This window comes from Panthera onca, chromosome C2 (genome assembly GCF_046562875.1).
Source record: "Panthera onca isolate mPanOnc1 chromosome C2, mPanOnc1 haplotype 2, whole genome shotgun sequence".
In the NCBI taxonomy this organism is placed as follows: domain Eukaryota; kingdom Metazoa; phylum Chordata; class Mammalia; order Carnivora; family Felidae; genus Panthera; species Panthera onca.
Genome location: NC_138347.1, coordinates 147,873,252 through 147,891,676, shown reverse-complemented (window position 1 = coordinate 147,891,676; position 18,425 = coordinate 147,873,252). Strand labels below are relative to the sequence as shown.

The 18,425-nt window shown below is 43.7% G+C and overlaps 1 protein-coding gene across 1 annotated transcript in view; it reads right to left on the bottom strand.

The window, feature by feature from the left end:
* GPD1L (glycerol-3-phosphate dehydrogenase 1 like) overlaps positions 1–18,425 on the bottom strand; it is a 57,284-nt gene that overhangs the window by 24,836 nt on the left and 14,023 nt on the right. Inside the window, exons 3-4 of the mRNA XM_060638447.3 lie at positions 11,092–11,232; positions 9,434–9,572 (exon numbers count right to left, since the gene is read on the bottom strand). Coding sequence (XP_060494430.1) covers positions 9,434–9,572; positions 11,092–11,232 — 280 coding nt within the window. The remainder of the gene's footprint in view (positions 1–9,433; positions 9,573–11,091; positions 11,233–18,425) is intronic.

Here is an 18,425-nt window from a genome sequence, read left to right as displayed (position 1 = left end):
TTTTACAAACCAAAAGAGCCTAATGTACCCAACTAGAAGCTTTGTTACAATGACTAGGGCTTAGAGGTATGTAAAAATTCTAGCTAAAATCTATAGGTAGACACAGGTTTCAATCAAGGACTGGAGAGGACATCTCAGCCTTACGAAGAATGATGGCGACTAGCCATTTGCAACCAACTTAATGTGGGGGACAAAGGCAAAAGAAAAAATGAACTTTTCCTTACAACTTGCAGCCCATTGACAAGTCCTTGAGAGGGGCTGAGTGACCTTCCTCTAGGGACTCAGCTGCCTTGATGTCGATACTTCGCTAAGGGCAAAAGGCCATCTTAGCTTAACAGTATCCTGACTTCCAGGATCCTGTAAGTCTACTTTAACATATAAAAATTCCTTTGGGAGGCCCCTGGGTGGCTCAATTGGTTGAGTGTCTGACTCTTGGTTTTGGCTCACGTCATGATCTCGCGGTTTGTGGGTTCCAGCCCCACATCGGGCTCCGTGTGGGCAGTGCAGAGCCTGCTTGGGATTCTCTGTCTCCCTCTCTCTGCTGCTCCCCTGCTCAAGCTCTCTCTCTCTCTCTCTCAAAATAAATAAACACAAAAAGAAAATTCCTTTGGAAACTTCCTTTATCTCTGTCCCCCCCAAGATATATGTTACTAATCATCCTTCAAGCATATGGCCCAGTGCTACACATCTAAAGGGTCTCATGGCTAACATTTTATTAGACAGCAGTACTAAATGATCTTTTCCATTTTTAAAAATGTTTTAAATGTTTATTTACTTTAAGAAAACCACCTATTTGCACCAAAGATGTCTCAAGAATTCTTACTTGACTGTTTGCTCCTGAACCCCAACATTTCCACGTCAAACTGATCGCCAAAACTGATTGCCGATTTATTATTGGCAAACAGGACTGAGTTGGAACAAACAACTGTTTTTAAATAAAAGGAATGACATAATTTCACAGGCTACACCAAAATCACAGATGGATAAAAGAATTAATACTGAAAGAATAAAACCTACATATTGACTTTTTTTTTTTTTTTTTTTTTTTCCTGGAAGGATCCTTAGAAACTGCTAACAGGGATTCCCTTTGGGAAGAAGGAGGAAAATCACAATCTTTTTTTGTTTTTTTAATTGATGCTATTGCTACCACATTTTCAGTCTGGCAAATGCATGTGGAAATTTCACGTTTTTCCTTTTTCATATGAACAATTCCTGTGACAAGACAGATTACCTTATTCCCTAATTTCTTACTGTTCAGTGTTGGCACAGAAAATAGGTCATATAAGTTTAATGCTTCTTGTGATAAATGTGAGGGGTTGGCCATTTGGTGATTAAGGCTGCAGGATGTTTGCACGACAGACCTATCCTTGGCTACTTCATACTGTGTCAGACTGTATTTGATTAAAAGCGATCGATCTCGCGATTTTATATAAATGGCTCCAATCTGTTAAACTATTTGCTAAATAAATTAGATCAACCAGCAAAGTTCACAGTATCTTCCAGTAGGGCAGTGTTAGGTGGACAGCAGATTCGAGACTATTCCCTTCTGCCCAGGTGATCTTGTGTAAGTAACTCACTCTTCATCTACCAAGCAGGGAATGGACTGAAGGACTCCAGAAGCTCCTTCCTGTGCTGCTAGCCTGTAACTGCCGGAGGCCCTGTGGATCTGTCTGTGAAGAGAACTAGCCCCCTTCCGTGCAGAGGAGCTCCAGAGGTGGGCCCAGAGATTAGATGAACCCTTGTATCTTCCTTCCCAGGAATGATCCTGAGTTACTGGCGAGTTAGGAACCCACTATAAAGGACACTGTTACATGTATCTAAAGAGAACGAGCTTGGAGTCAGACAGTCCCGATCCAAATCTTGGCTCAACCGATGACTAACTGTATAATCTTGGGTAAGTCGCTGTAACTCCTTAAGATTTGCTGAATGTTCTTATTGTTTTTAACTCTCTTTAAAGTTTTATTTTAAGTCCAGATAGTTAACACACCGTGTTATATTAGTTTCAGGTGTACGATATAGTGATTCAGCACTTCTATACATCACCCAGTGCTCATCACAAATGCACTCCCTAATCCCCATCACCTATATAACCCATCCTCCCACCCCTCTGGTAACCATCATCAGGTCTCTATAATTAAGAGTCTGTTTCTTGATCTGTCTCTCTTTCTCATTGTTTCCCTTTGCTTGTTTTCTCTTAAATTCCACATATGAGTGAAATCATATGGCATTTATCTTTCTCTGACATATTTTGCTTAGCATTATACTCTCTATATATTGTTGCAAATGGCAAGATTTCATTCTTTTTCGTGGCTGAGTAATACTGCATTCCATTATAGATATAGATATATAGATATCTCACATCTTTGCCCACTCATCAACCAATGGACACTTGGGCTGCTTCCATATCTTGCCTACTGTAAATAATACTGCAATAAACATATGTTCTTGTATTTTTTTTTGGGTAAATGCTTAGTAGTGAGATTGCTGGGTCATAGGGTAGTTCTATTTTTGACTTTTTGAGGAAACTTTATACTGTTTTCCACAGTGGCTGCACCAGTTTGCATTCCCACCAATGGTGCAAGAGGGTTCCCTCCTCCACATCCTCACCAACACCTGTTGTTTCTTGTGTTGTTGATTTTAGCCATTCTAAATGTGGCTAAGGTGTGAGGTGTGGCTCACTATAGTTTTGATTTGCATTTCCCCGATGATTAGTCACGTTGAGTGTCTTTTCATGTCTGTTGGCCATCTGGATGTCTTCTTTGGAGAAATGTCTGTTCAGGTCTTCTGCCCATTTTTTAATTGGATTATTTGTGTTGGAGGGGTTGAGATGTAGAAGTTCTTTACATATTTTGGATACTAACCCTTTACCAGATATGTCATTTGCAAATATCTTCTCCCATTCAGTCGGGTGCCTTTTAGTTTTGTTGATTATTTCCTTCATTGTGCAGAAGCTTTTAATTTCGATGTAGTCCCAGTAGTTTATTTTCCCTTTTGTTTTCCTTGCCTCAGACAACATATTTAGAAAGAAGTTGCTATGGCTGATGTCAAAGAAATTACTGCCTGTGCTCTCTTCTAGGAATTCTATGGTTTTAGGTCTCACATTTAGGGCTGTAATCCATTTTGAATTTATTTTTGCACCTGGTGTAAGAAAGTGGTCTAGTTTCATTCTTTTGCAGATAACTGTCCAGTTTTCCCACCACCAGTTGTTAAAGAGACTGTCGTTTTCCCCTTGTATATTCTTTCCTCCTTTGTCAAAGATTGACCATACAATTGTGAACTTATCTCTGGGATTTCTATTCTGTTCCACTGATCTATGTGTCTATTTTTGTGCCAGTACCATAGAGTTTTGGTTACTACTGCTTTGTAATAAAACTTGAAGTCTGGAAATGTGATGCCTCCAACTTTGCTTTCCTTTTCCAAGACTGCTTTGGTTGTTCAGGGTCTTTTGTGGCACTATACAAATTTTAGGGTACTTTGTTCTAGTTCTGTGAAAAATGTTGTTGGTATTTTGACAGGGATGTCATTAAATGTGTAGATTGCTCTAGGTAGGATAGACATTTTAACAACACTGTTCTTCTAATTCATGAGCATGGAATGTCTTTCTATTCGTGTCATCTTCAGTCTCTTTCATCAATGGTTTATAGTTTCCAGAGTACAGATCTTTTACCTCTTTGGTTAGGTTTACTCCTAGGTATCTTATTTCTGATGCAGTGAGATTCAATGGGCTTGCTCTCTTAATTTCTCTTTCTACTACTTTATTATTGGTGTACAGAAACGCAACAGATTTCTGTACATTGATTTTGTACCCTGTGACTTTAGTGAGTTCATGTGAGCTCATGGTGGAGGTTTTTGGTGGAGTATCATGTCATCTGCAAATAGTCCAAGTTTTACTTCTTCCTTACAGATCTGGATTCCTTTTCTTTTTGTTGTCTGACTGCTGTGGCCAGGACTGGCAGTACTATGTTGAATAAAAGTTGGGAGAGTAGACATCCTTATCCTCGTCTTCTTCCTGACCTTAGGGGAGAAGCTCTGTTTTTCCCTATTAAGGATGATGTTAGCTGCGAGTTTTTCACATATGGCCTTTATTATGTTGACGTATGTTCCCTCTAAATTTACTTTCTTGAGGTTTCTATCATGAATGGATGTTGTACTTTGTCAAGTGCTTTTCTGTACCTGTTGAAATGACCATGTGGTCTTATCCTTTCTCTTACTTATGTGAAGTATCACATTGGCTGATTTGCAAATATTGAACCACCCTTGCAACCCAGGAATAAATCCCACATGATCATGGTGAACAATCTGTTTAATGTATTGTTGAATTTGGTTTGCTAGTATTTTCTTAAGAATTTTTACATCTATGTTCATCAGGGATACTGGTCTGTAGTTCTCTCTTTTTTCAATTTTTTAAAATCGTTATTTATGAGAGAGTGAGTGCAAGCAGGGGAGTAACAGAGAGAGACACACACACACACACACACACACACACACACACACACACAGAATCAAAAGCAGGCTCCAGACTCCGAGTGGTCGGCACAAAGCCTGACACAGGGCTCGAACTCATGAACTGAGAGATCATGACCTGAGCTGAAGTCAGATGCTTAACCGACTGAGCCATCCAGGGACCCCTGTAATTCTTTTTTAGTGGTGTCTTTATCTGGTTTTGGTATCATGGTAATGCTTGCCTCATAGAATAAATCTGGAAGTTTTCCTTCCATTTCTTTTTTTTTTTTTTTTGAGTAGTTTAAGAAGAACAGATATCAACTCTTCTTTAAATATTTGGTAGAATTCGCCTGAAGCCAACTGGCTCTGGACTTTTGTTTGTTGGGAGGTGGGTTTTGTTTTTAAATGTTTATTTACTAATTTAGAGAGAGAGAGAGAGAGAGAGAGAGAGAGAGAGAGAGGGCACACACGGGGGTAGGGACAGAGAGAGAGGGAAGGAATCCCAAGTAGGGTCCATGCTGTCAGTGTGGAGCCCAACGCAGGGCCTTATCTTGTGATTGTGAGATCATGATCTGGGCAGAAATCAAGAGTCGGAGGCTTAATTGACTAAGCCACCCAAGGTGCCCCACAGGAGTTTTTTGATTACTGATTCAATTTCTTGTCTGGTTATTGGTCTGTTCAAGTTTTCTACTTATTTCTGTTTCAGTTTTGATAGTTTATAAGCATCTAGGAATTGACCCATTTCTTCCAGTTTGTCCAATTTGTCGGCACTTAGTTTTTCATACTATTCTCTTCTAATTGCTTATATTTCTGTGGTGTTGACTATTATTTCTCCCCTCTCATTTGTGATTTTGTTTGTGTTCTTTCTCTTTTTGTCTTGATAAATCTGGCTAGAGGTTTATAAATTTTATTGATTTTTTCAAAGAACCAGCTCCTGGTTTCATTGATCTGTTCTACCGATTTTTTTTTTAGTTTCTATATAATTTATTTCTGCTCTAATCTTTATTATCTCCTTCCTTCTGCTGGTTTTAGGTTTTGTTTATTGTTCTTCTAGCTCTTTTAGGTGTAAGTTTAGGTTGTTTGAGATTTTTCTTGCTTCCTGAGGTAGACCTGTATTGCTATAAACTTCCTTCTTAGAACTGCTTTTGCTGCATTGCAGAGGTTTTGGACCTTTGTGTTTTCATTTTCATTTGTTTTCACATACTTTTTCATTTCCTGATTTCCTGGTTAACCCATTCCTTGTTTAGTAGTATGTTATTTAACCTCCATGTATCTGTGGTCTTTCCAGATTTTTTTCTTCTGGTTGACTTCTAGTTTCATAGTGTTGTGGGCAGAAAAGGTACATGGTACGATATCAACCTTCTTGTATTTGCTGAGGCCCGTTTTGTGGGCTAATATGTGATCTATTCTGGAGAATGTCCTATGTGCACTTGAAAAGAATGTGTATTTTGCTCTTTTAGGATGGAATGTTCTGAATACATCTGTTAAATCAATCTGTTTCAGTGTGTCATTCAAAGCCTTGTTTCCTTGTTGATTTTCTGTTTAGATGATCTGTCCATTGATGTAAGTGGACTGATAGAGCCCCCTAGTATTACTGTATCATTATCAATTAGTTGTTTGTTATTAGCTGTTTTTTATATATGGATACTGCCACGTTGGGTACAAAAATATTTACAATTGTTGTATCTTCTTGTTAGACTGTCCCCTTTATGACACATAGTGTCCTTCTTTGTGTCCTATTACAGTGTGTGTGGTTTTTTTTTGTTTGTTTTTTAATGTTTATTTAGTTTTGAGAGACAGAGACAGACAAAGCATGAGCGGTGGAGGGGCAGAGAGAGAGGGAGACACAAAATTTGAAGCAGGCTCCAGGCTCTGAGCTGTCAGCAGAGAGCCTGATGCGGGGCTCAAACTCTGAATGGCGAGATCATGACCTGAGCCAAAGTCGGACGCTTAACCAACTGCGCCACCCAGGCGCCCCTACAGTGATTTTTTTTTAATGTTTATTTTTTGAGAGAGACAATGCAAGTGGGGGAGGGGCAGAGAGACAGGGGGACACAGGATCCAAAGCTGACTCTGCACTGACAGCAGTGAGTCTGATGCAGGGTTCGAACTCCCAAGTAGTGAGATCATGACCTGAGCTGAAGTCAGATGCTCAACTAACTGAGCCACCCAGGTACCCCTTACAGTGTTTGGTTTAAATGTTTTTTTAAATGTTTCTTTATTTTTGAGAGAGAGAGAGAGAGAGAGAGAGAGAGCGAGCGCATATGCACACATGCAAGGAGGGGCAGGGCAGAGAGAGAGAGGGAGACACAGAATCCGAAGCAGGCTCCAGGCTCTGAGCTGTCAGCACAGAGTCTGATGCGGGGCTCAAACTCACAAACTGCAAGACCATGACCTGAGCCGAAGTCTGAAGTTCAACCAACTGAGGCACCCAGGTGCTCCTACGGGTGTTTGTTCTAAAGTCTATTTTGTCCAGTATAAGATTGCTATTTCAGCTTTCTTTTGACATCCATTTGCATGATAGATGGTTCTGCATCCCCGTGCTTTTGGTCTGCAGGTGTCTTTAGATCTGCATATCGATGTAGGCAACATATATGGGTCTTGTTTTTTTATCCGTTCTGACACCCTATGTCTTTTGACTGCAGCATTTAGTCCATTTACATTCAAAGTAATTATTGATAGATATGTATTTATTGCCATTTTATTACTTGTTTTGTGGTTGTTCCTGAAGATTTTCTCTGATCCTTTCTTGTTTTTCTCCCTTTCATGTTTTGCTAATTTTGTTTAGTAATATATTTGGATTTCTTTCCCTTTATTCTTTGCATATGTATTCGTGGTTTTGATATATGGTTACCATTAGGTTTGTATATAACATCTGCATACGGCAGTCTATGTTAAGTTTATGGTCATTTAAGTTTGAACCCATTCTTCTCTCCTCTCCTCCCTGTTTTAGGTATATGTTATTATATTTCATATCCTTTTTTTGTGAGTTCTTTGTCTGATTATCCCTATTTTCCACAATGTCTATGCACTTAAAAAGAAAAAGAAAAAGAAGTAACAATGTCCTAAGTTGCAGACATCTATAAAAATCTGGTTCCAAAGGCAAGGGAATTAAAAGCAAAAATGAACTATTGGGACCTCATGAAGAGAAAAAGCTCCTGCACTGCAAAGGAAACAAATCAACAAAACTAAAAGGCAACCGACGGAATGGGAAAAGATATTTGCAAATGACATATCAGACAAAGGGCTAGTATCCAAAATCTATAAAGAACTCACCAAACTCCACACCTGAAAAACAATCTGGTGAAGAAATGGGCAGAAGACATGAATAGACCCTTCTCTAAAGAAGACATCCAGATGGCCAACAGGCACATGAGAAGATGCTCAACGTCACTCCTCATCAGGGAAATACAAATCAAAACCACACTCAGATACCACCTCACGCCGGTCAGAGTGGCTAAAATGAACAACTCCGGAAACAACAGATGCTGGTGTGGATGTGGAGAAACGGGAACCCTCTTGCACTGTTGGTGGGAATGCAAACTGGTGCAGCCACTCTGGAAAATAGTGTGGAGGTTCCTCAAAAAATTAACAATAGATCTACCCTATAACCCAGCAATAGCACTGCTAGGAATTTACCCAAGGGATACAGGAGTGCTGATGCACAGGGGCACTTGTACCCCAGTGTTTACAGCAGCACTTTCAACAATAGCCAAATGATGGAAAGAGCCTAAATGTCCATCAACTGATGAGTAGATAAAGAAATTGTGGTTTATATACACAATGGAGTACTACGTGGCAATGAGAGAAAATGAAATATGGCCTTTTGTAGCAACGTGGATGGAACTGGAGAGTGTTATGCTAAGTGAAATAAGTCATACAGAGAAAGACAGATACCATATGGTTTCACTCTTATGTGGATCCTGAGAAACTTAACAGAAGACCATGGGGGAGGGGAAGGAAAAGGAAAAAAAAAAAAAAGTTAAGAGAGGGAGAGAGCCAAACGATAAGAGACTCTTAAAAACTGAGAATAAACTGAGGGTTGATGGGGGGTGGGAGGTGGTGGGGGGGGGGGGGTGATGGGCATTGAGGAGGGCACCTGTTGGGATGAGCACTGGGTGTCGTGTGGAAACCAATTTGACAATAAATTTCATATTAAAAAAAAGAAAGAATCTGGAGCTATCTTTTCCCATGCCTGATCCCTCTCAGAGCTTCCTTTTACAAAGCCACACGGAGAAATCATTCACATTGCTGGTATGTTTGACAAGGGTTGAATTAAGTTCTGGAGTGGTAGATAAGCTTAAATTTGCGCAAGGCATCTGCAAATCCGGCCCTGTTACTTTTCTACGAGTCCTTTAATGTGGTACGTGGGCACCTGAGAATTCCAAAGCCCTTTTAAAAAGAAGTGAAAGTCTTCACAACCCCAATGTTGTAGAAGAGTAGAAAGAGCTTTCTATTTCAGGAAACAGGACGGCCAAATTCGTGCCTGGGTTCTCTACTGGTTATGTGACCATGGGGCAGGTAACTTATTCACTGAGCTTTGGACTATTCACCTGAAAACAGGGATTCTCCCCACCAATTTTTATCATTCCAATTTTTGGTATATGGGTTGTCGAACTGAGCAGTGGAATCCAATGAGGATCCAGATACTGGCATTTGTGAATTTAAAAAATCTGGGTTTTCTAATGCCAGGACAGCCCCACCATGGATGTAATCACCTGTTTGTCTGTGTAAGCAACTTTGCATTTTTGGATCATGGCAGGTCAGAACGGCCTCCTGGCTTTCCTTCATTCTGGAGGCTGGTGAAACATTTTTGTAGCCCAGAATGGCCTCCCTGTATAAAACCCCCACCCCACTGAATATTCACTTCAGGAATGTTATGGGGGCAAGGAAGAGTCCGCTACAAAAAATAACAGAAATCGAAAATGTATGTTTTAAAACACCGAATGTCTGGGCTCCCAGCCCCTCCCCGCCCTGCAGCCAACCTCACCGATGGTGGTCTCACAGAACTTCTCTGCAGCCACCTCGCTGGCAATGTTGGCTCCCATGAGCACGCTGACGTCAATGCCCATCTTCTCCCGGATGATGTCGGAGATGAGCTTCAGCCCCTCAGGACCTTCGTCTATGCCCTGTAAGGATGTCAACAAGTTAGGGGAAAACAAACGACCGAACGAAAGAGGGATGACACGGTCACTTTTGTAAGTAACAGATTCAGGCAACCAATGGCGTATGCAATGTGAAAAAAAAAACAGCGCTTACAAGAGTGACATACACACCATGTATACAGTGTTAAAAGAGTAACAATAAAACGCAAAGAAAATAAACACACGTAACCACCCAGAACATGACCTACACCACTGAAGCCTTGTGTGTCCCTTCCCAAGTTCATCCTCCTTCTCACTACTGGTCCTCACCCCTAGTATCCTGAAGGCTGTATACTCTGCTCCCTTCTGTTCTTGACCATTCTGCCACATAAAGCTATCCCTAAATATGTGAGGCCATTATGTCTGCTTTTGAAAGGCTGTAAGTGCAACTGTACCTTTGGTCTGTGATGTGCTGTTTGGTGCTACATTATTAGTTTAGAGATTCATCCATGTGGTCACATGAATGCTCTGGTTTGTTCCTATTTACCACCATGGAGTATTACCACTATTCATTTATCCATTCTATTGATGACGGACGTGTGAGTTGTTCCAGTTTGCTTTCATGAACATTCATCCACGAACCACTCTAAAACACAGTCTCTCTAGAGGTTCCTAACCTTTTTACCATGTGGCCCCGCATCGTTTTATGGACTCATTCTCAGAATCTGATATGCATAAAGCAAAATGCAGGAGATTACCCAGGAAGCCAATTACGTTGAGATTTAGTTATCAAAGTGTTAAAAAAACAAAACCAAATTTGTGACAAAGTAATATACATGCTATTTTATTATCGCAATTAGAAAGATGATGCGGCAGGTTTAACAATTACCGTAATTTCAAGGTAGTGATCAGCATAAATGACACCTGGAGATAGCTGAAGCCATTGTACAGTGGTAGGAAAATACCCGTGACCTCTACTGAGAGCAGGGCCACAGGCACTGCCTAATGCCACTGTGACCGAAAACCTGGCTTTGTGGCTGGCATTCAAAACCAAAAGAAATGCCCATTTTAGTCACAGGTTAAAATGAATAAAAACGTAATTTTCCTCCCCACATGAATTCTGTCTGTGGACCTCTGGGGGTGGTTTGTGGACTTCTAGTTAAAAACTCCCTCTTTGGGGAATATATCCAGGAGTGGAAACAAATGAGGATTAATTTCCCAGCAACACAAACCACCAGTGATTTCTAGAACACAGCAGAGACCCACGTCCTGGACAGGAAGGTTCATCAGGAGGAGCTCACCCTCACATCACTGCCACCGCTAAAACCCGCTGTGATCGAGAGCGCCCCCCCGCCCCCAACGCTGAGCTCAGCTAGCCTCCCGGGATGTGTTATTGATTCCCTTCCAGGCATCTTTAAAACAAAAACACAAGAAAACAAAAAACTGCCATAACCTCCCTTTCAGATCCTATTTCCAACAGATGGACGTGAGAGGATGTGAAATTCCCCTGTAACCCAAGTCCGACATCCGGCCCCTTCCCTGCCTGGGGTCAGAGGCACGTTACCTTGATGAGGGTGATTCCCAGGGCTTTCTTGGGCACTCTCCCGGTGATCTCATCACAGATTCTGTGAATGAACTGGTGGGGAATGACAAACACCAGCAGGTCTGCATCCTGCACGGCCTCGCTGAGGTTTGGGACAGCAATCTGCAGCGGTCAGGAGGAAACAGTTACTCCCACACCAAAATATGCCTCGCCCAGTGATTTCATCCACTGACCGTTTATCAGATGCCTACTGTGCGCAGAGTGCCGCGCAGACAGACGGGAAAGGCACGCGGGCCTGCGCTCTGCCTTCTCCTTCAGGACACCCATCTGAAGCTAGGGGGGTGCTCCCTCTGTTGCTTAGCAGGTGGGCAAGTGACTTACCTTCTCCATGCCTCAATTTCCTTACCTGTAAAAGGGAGTCATAATAATGCTGTATGGGTTGCTTCCCCCAGTTCCATTTTCTGCCTTTCTTTGCCCTGCTCTGTTCCCCAGGGGGCTGCTTTTTTTTTTTTTTTTTTTTAATTTCAAAGAGAGAGGGCATGAGCAGGGGAGGGGGGAGAGAGAGAGAGAGAGAGAGAGAGAGAGAGAGAGAGAGAATCCCAAGCAGGCTCCACGCTCAGTGCAGAGCTCAACCCGGGGCTCAATCCCACAGCCCTGGGATCACGACCTGAGCCGAAATCGAGAGTCAGATGCTCAACCGACTGAGCCACCCAGGCACCCCACCCCCACCCCAGAAGGCTGCTTTCTGTGGACTGTTTTCCCTGGAGGCCCTTGCTCTCTGCCTTCCACTTGGCCTCAGCCAAAGTGGGGCACCGTCAGGAGATCTAAGGTTGGGAGGAGAGACAGGTCAGGGTATTTATCAGCCTCCCGGGGCTACTCCTGCCCTGGCTTCATTCTAGTTAAACCTCCTGGCAGGCAGTCCCTCTTCCATGTCCCTAAGCTCTGGCCAGGCTGGTTTGGTGAGACCGCTCTGCCCCCTCGCCCTTTCAGAGGTGGTTATGACTTCCTGCTGTTGCTAAACTCTGAGCGCTCCAGCAAGACCTTTTGGTTTCCTCGACCCTGACCATAGCTCTATAAATAGTCCCGCACCAAAGTCTCCTAGGTGAGGCACTTTGAGAGTGCTGTGGTGAACAGTAAGTGTTTGGCGCTTGGTACCTGCTCCATCCCCGTCAGCTATTATGGCGATTGCTTCCCTTCAGATGAATATGAAGATAGATTTTAGAACTGGACACAGCCAGAGAAACACACATGCACGCGCCCGCACACGCGCACACACACTCGAGCGGAAGAAAAGGCGACCGGCAGGGACACGGGGCCACGTGATCCCTAGCAGAAGACTGCTCACTGCTCCCCGATGTCTGATCTCCCCTTCTTCCTCAGCACAAGAAGCCTGAGTTTGGAGCCAGGCTCATAAATGCCCAGAAAGGTTACATTCCTTAGCTTCCCTTGCAGCTAGGTGCCCCGTGTGATTAGGTTCTGACCAACGGGGTGTCAGTGGAAGCACTGTGACTTCTGGGAAATCCCTTTTGTCAGGGGGGAACGTGAAGAGATGGCTGGACAATGAGGAAGAAACCAAATGCTGCGATGGCAGAACAGGAGGATCACAAGAGTCCCTGACACCATTAACACATCACTAATACGATAAACATCTCTTACACGAGACGGGAAAAAGCAAGTACTTACTTTCCTTAGGTCACTGCTATCATAGGTCTTCTGTCACATGTACCTGAACCGGACTGTAACTGATACTCCCATTAAGCATTGCTGGTTCCCCAAACGAAGCGACTGGAGGAAGATTCTTCTCTGAGGATGTGCTGCGGGCCACAGGAGCGTCATTCGGGATGGCTAAGCCTCCTGGGAAATCTAGTTTGGGCGTTGTGATGGAGACCGCCAGCTCCTCACCAAAATTCCTTCTTGCCTTCCTCCATAATCACAGAGCTGGAAGCTCGTCACTAGTCACCTCGCTACAGACTACATTTCCCAGCAGCCCCTGCAGTTACACAGGCCAAAGACCAAGCTCCCTTGCATTTGGAGATTCTACCTCCTCCAAAAGAGCAATTTCTTGATCAATCCCATTAGCCTCCGAATGCCAATTCCCAGCTGCTTTGTCCTTGACTGACAAAGCACTTTATGCTCTTACATTTATTTGCCTGTGGTCCCACCCAGTGCCCTCCCAGCCTTTGTAAAAACTCTGGTCCTTCACTCCGCCTAGGGTTACCAGTCTTTCTTAGGAGGGGGTTTTTAATCTGTACGCCCTCTACAGCGCCTGGCAGCCTGAATTTTAGTTTAAATCTTTTTTCTTCTCTAGACCCATTGATCCTCCTCTTCCCCATCCATCCTCAACATACACACACACACACACACACACACACACACGCACATGCATACATGTGCACACACCTCCGTGTCTGCCTTTTCAGGGCATTTTCCAACATGGTGAAATGGAAAAGACACTAGAACCAAAGAGAAAATATGGAAAAGATGTACATTTGAGTCCCATATCTGCAAATGATCAGCTGTGTGACCTTGGACAAGTGACGTATCTTCACTGACCTTAATCACCCCATATACGAAGGGGTATAAAAATCACTTTTCTTACCCAGATACTTCACAGAAACCTTTCAAATTAAGTAATATAAATGACAGCACTTCAAAATGATATGAAAGAGATTATTTATCAAAAAATCTACCTGCTTGAAAAAAAAAAAAAGAAAAATCTACCTGCTCCCCACAAATTCTTACCTTATTTCTTTTTTAATTTGAGAGAGAGAGAGAGAGTAGGAGAGAAGGGCAGAGGGAGAAAGAGAGAGAGAGAGAGAGAGAGAGAGAGAGAGAGAATCTTTTTTTTTTTTTAACATTTATTTATCTGAGAGAGAGAGAGAGAGAGAGAGAGAGAGAGAGAGAGATGGAGCATGAGAAGGGTAGGGGCAGAGAGAGAGGGAGACACAGAATCCAAAGCAGGCTCCAGGCTCCCAGCTGTCAGCACAGCCCCACACAGGGCTCGAACTCACAAGCTGTGAGATCATGACCTGAGCTGACGTTGGACGCTCAACTGACTGAGCCACCCAGGTGCCCCAAGAAAGAGAGAATCTTTTTTTTTTTTATTAATTTTTTCAATATATGAAGTTTTTTGTCAAATTGGTTTCCATACAACACCCAGTGCTCATCCCAAAAGGTGCCCTCCTCAATACCCATCCCCCACCCTCCCCTCCCTCCCACCCCCCATCAACCCTCAGTTTGTTCTCAGTTTTTAAGAGTCTCTTATGCTTTGGCTGTCTCCCACTCTAACCTCTTTTTTTTTTCCTTCCCCTCCCCCATGGGTTTCTGTTACGTTTCTCAGGATCCACATAAGAGTGAAACCATATGGTATCTGTCTTTCTCTGTATGGCTTATTTCACTTAGCATCGCACTCTCCAGTTCCATCCACGTTGCTACAAAGGGCCATATTTCATTCTTTCTCATTGCCACATAGTACTCCATTGTGTATATAAACCACAATTTCTTTATCCATTCATCAGGTGATGGACATTTAGGCTCAAGAAAGAGAGAATCTTAAGCAGGCTCCACACTCAGCGCAGAGCCCGATGCAGGGCTTGATCCCACAATCCTGGGATCATGACCTGACCCAAAATCAAGAGTCGGATGCTCAACCGACTGAGCCACCCAGATGCTCCAAATTCTTACCTTTTAAGGACTCCACCCATCCCTGTGTCTCTTGTTAAAAGACATGCAAGGAAGCTGCCAGCTGGTCTGGATTTCTGTCTCTTACATTTCCTTCTTGAATAAATCAAACAACTTGTAGTTGGCTGGGAATGAGATGGGTCTCTAGAGCAATGGGACTGGGGGCTCACTTAGCACGTAGAGACATTCCTTCACTCTCCTCGGTGGAGTGCTGAGGGTTTAGCCCACAGAAGCAATGTGTAGTGCGAGTTATATTTGTATGGTTCACATGGTCCATTCACAGAACACTATTCCTCTTGCACAGTATCAAAAGAGCTCTCCTCTTTGAGAAGAGCACTGGGTGTTGTATGGAAACCAATTTGACAATAAATTTCATATATTAGAAAAAAAAAAAAAAAAAAAGAGCTCTCCTCGACTAGCCTGGTAACTGGAATACCTTCTTGCAGAATAAAACCTTTAGCTAAGACTTTGCCTATCTTTTCCTCTCAACAAAATCAAGACACTTGTAGAAATGCTGACCTAGTTCACAGGCTTTCTGTCAAAATCTTTCTGGGGGTGTCCACCATTAAAGATCCTGAAATACATTCAGAAAGACAACTCAGAACAAAAGGGCTTGCCTTACCTAGGTAAGGAGGAAAAATAATCAAATCAGAACCAAGGCATCATGGTTGGTCCACTTAATGTTCAGACTTTCAGGGATCCAGGGCTCTTGGTCCAAGCTTTTATACACACACACACACACACACACACACACACATATATATCTCATATCTCATTTAAGACCGAGCTGGTAAAATGTATGTGGAGAAGCCTAAAGGTTCTCTTGTATCCCCCCGGATTAGTTATCACTGCCAGTATATGGACACCCTGGCCTAGCTTGATCTCTGGTCAGCTAACCGGACACCCACAGGGAACCCACCTACATTCTTGAGGGAGCGAGTATTTAGGTTAAACACAACAGCATGTGAGTAACACACATAGCGAAGTCGTAGCTGGCACACAGCAGAGGTTCAAAAATATTATGGTTCCCTCCTGTTCTTCTAATCTGCATTTTGGCCAAGATCGTAAGTGAAATTTACGTCCTTGGCTCTACATTCAGAAAAATGATCCTCAGATACAGACAACCTTATCTGAAGAGTGTTACATAAATATGCACTGCTGGTAAGTAAGGTTGCTTCTAGAGAAACACAGCCGTTAACCGCCTGGATTCCCCAATACTACACCAGTAAATATGAACTTATTATGTAGACTGGTGGTGCCCAAAGGGTGGTTCCTGAAGCAACAGATCACCACCACCTGGGAACTTGTCAAAACTGCAGATGTATGAGGGGCACCCGGGTGGCTCAGTCAGTTGAGCGTCCGATTTCAGCTCAGGTCATGATCTCACAGTTTATGGGTTGGAGCCCTTCGTCGGGCTCTGTGCTGACAGCTCAGAGCCTGGAGGCTGCTTCGGATTCTGTGTCTCCCTCTCTCGGCCCCTCCCCCGCTTGCACTCACGCGCTCTCTCTCTCTCTCAAAATAAATAAACAAACATTCTTTTAAAATGTGAATCCTCAAACATGCTGGGGGGAGTCCAGACTGGTACAACTACTTTGGAAACCAGTGGTGTGATGTGGTGAAATTATAGTTGTGTGTTCCCAGTGACCCTGCGACGCCACCCCTACGAACGCGGGCCGTGACAGCAAAGCGCTGGAAACCGTGCCAATGTCCATACGAGAGAATGGATACATTCACTTTCACGAACTTACAGGGCTTCAGATATCAACAGAGTCCTGGGAGCAGCTGGTACTTCCTTTCCTCCCTCTGTCCACACACAGGCACAGGGGTGGGTGGTGGGGTCAGTCAGTGTGGGGGTCGGGCTCTGAGTGGCAATGGCTGTTGACTCCTCTAGGTTACTTCTTTCCCCTCCTCCTCCCTCCTGGCTCCCACGCTCCCAGGTAAGGGCTTCAGCTTCACAGACCTACTTGGCAGGTTCCCCTCCCCAGCACTCCTTGAGCACTGCACCAGGAACTGCGGAAAAACAGAAAACTAGAAAGTCAGGTTCATGCACTCAGGAGTGAACAGGTACATAAGGGCCTGGCACAAAGCACAGTGGACGGGACGTACTGATAAAGCATGTGGTTTACAGAAGGGAAGGAACCATCGATCTGACAAGAATGAGAAATGAAACTCGGGAATTTCCTCCTCCAAGCATGGGTCAGAGATGACCTCAGAGGCCTTTCACGGCAGTGGGAACAGAGGCTCCCTTTGTTCTTCCCCTCGGATATTTGGACAACTTAACTTCTGAGCTCAGAACTGTAGGGATCCTTTCTCTCCCTGCCAACAACACCAATAACTGCCCGGCCCCAGCGTAGTGATACGGAGCAGAAAGTTCTCATTGTCCAAAAGACAATGGATCCAACAGGATGCGTCCACCAGGAATCAAACCCTAGCCTCTAGCCATGTGACCCTGGGCAGGTTCATTAACTTCTCTGAGCCTCAGTCTCTTCCGCCATAAAGTCAACATCATCGTTCTAATAGGAAAACTGATAGTATCAACCTAAGAGGGTTACTGAGAGCATTAAATGAGACAAGATATATAAACTACTTAGCACAGTGCTTAATAGCAGTGTACCCTATAACCAAAAGCCAAACATCAAGGGCGCCTGGGTGGCTCGGTCGGTTAAGCATCTGAGTCTTGATTTCCGCTCAGGTCATGATCTCACGGTTCGTGAGATGGAGCCCCACGTCGGGCCTTGTGCTAATAGCCCAGAGCCTGGTTGGGACTCACTCTCTCTCTCTCTCTCTCTCTCTCTCTCTCTCTCTCTCTCTCCCTCTTTCTCTGCCCCTCCCCCACTCATGCTTGAGCTCCTGCACTCTCTCTCTCTCAAAATAAATAAACATTTGGGAAAAAACAAAACAAAAAAAAAAAAAACAAGCCAAACAACAATCTTTAGTGAGCAAGGTCTTTGCATCTCCAAACTTCCTGGCATGTATCAGTTTACAAATCTGTCCCCCTGCTGGGCTCCTTGAGGAAAGCTGCGGTTGGTCTGGTCCGTCATCTTCTCCCCCTTCCCGTCTCTGACAACTGTCACTGTGCTTTGCAAGAGCTGTACATGCGCATAAATGTTGATAAGTATACGTAGGGAGGAGTATTTCATTAACAAAGTAGAGTTTTTCCGGTTAACCGGAGAATCAGGCAGATAGGAATCGGGCAGTCACAATGGTCTGCTTTTCAGACTACTGCAGAAAACCACCAAGGGGCGAATCTGGCAACAAAGTTCACAGATTCCACGCATCTCAGGCTAGCAGCACAGTGCACGCTTTTTGTTCCTCTTGCTCATTTCTTCCTCCCCCCATTTCCTCCAAGTCCCTGGAATGAGGCCAGGCAATTAACCTGTATTTTTCCCTCTCAGCCTAATAAGCCTGAATTTTAAACTGTCAGTCTTACAATTTTCTATTTTCTCCAATCTCCTTCTGTAATTTAGGCCTTGACCCTAATTTTAATTACAGACCGTTGCATTAGCTGTCCTCACAAGCAGACTCAAGTCTATGTACTTAGAAAGGGAATATCAGGACAGGGGCATCACAAGTGGCAGAAGGCAAAGGTTGTTAGCTCCATCTTTGATGGGACCGACACTTTGAATGCCAAGAGAGTAGCCTGCGATGGGCTGAACTGTGTCCCCTCCCCCCAA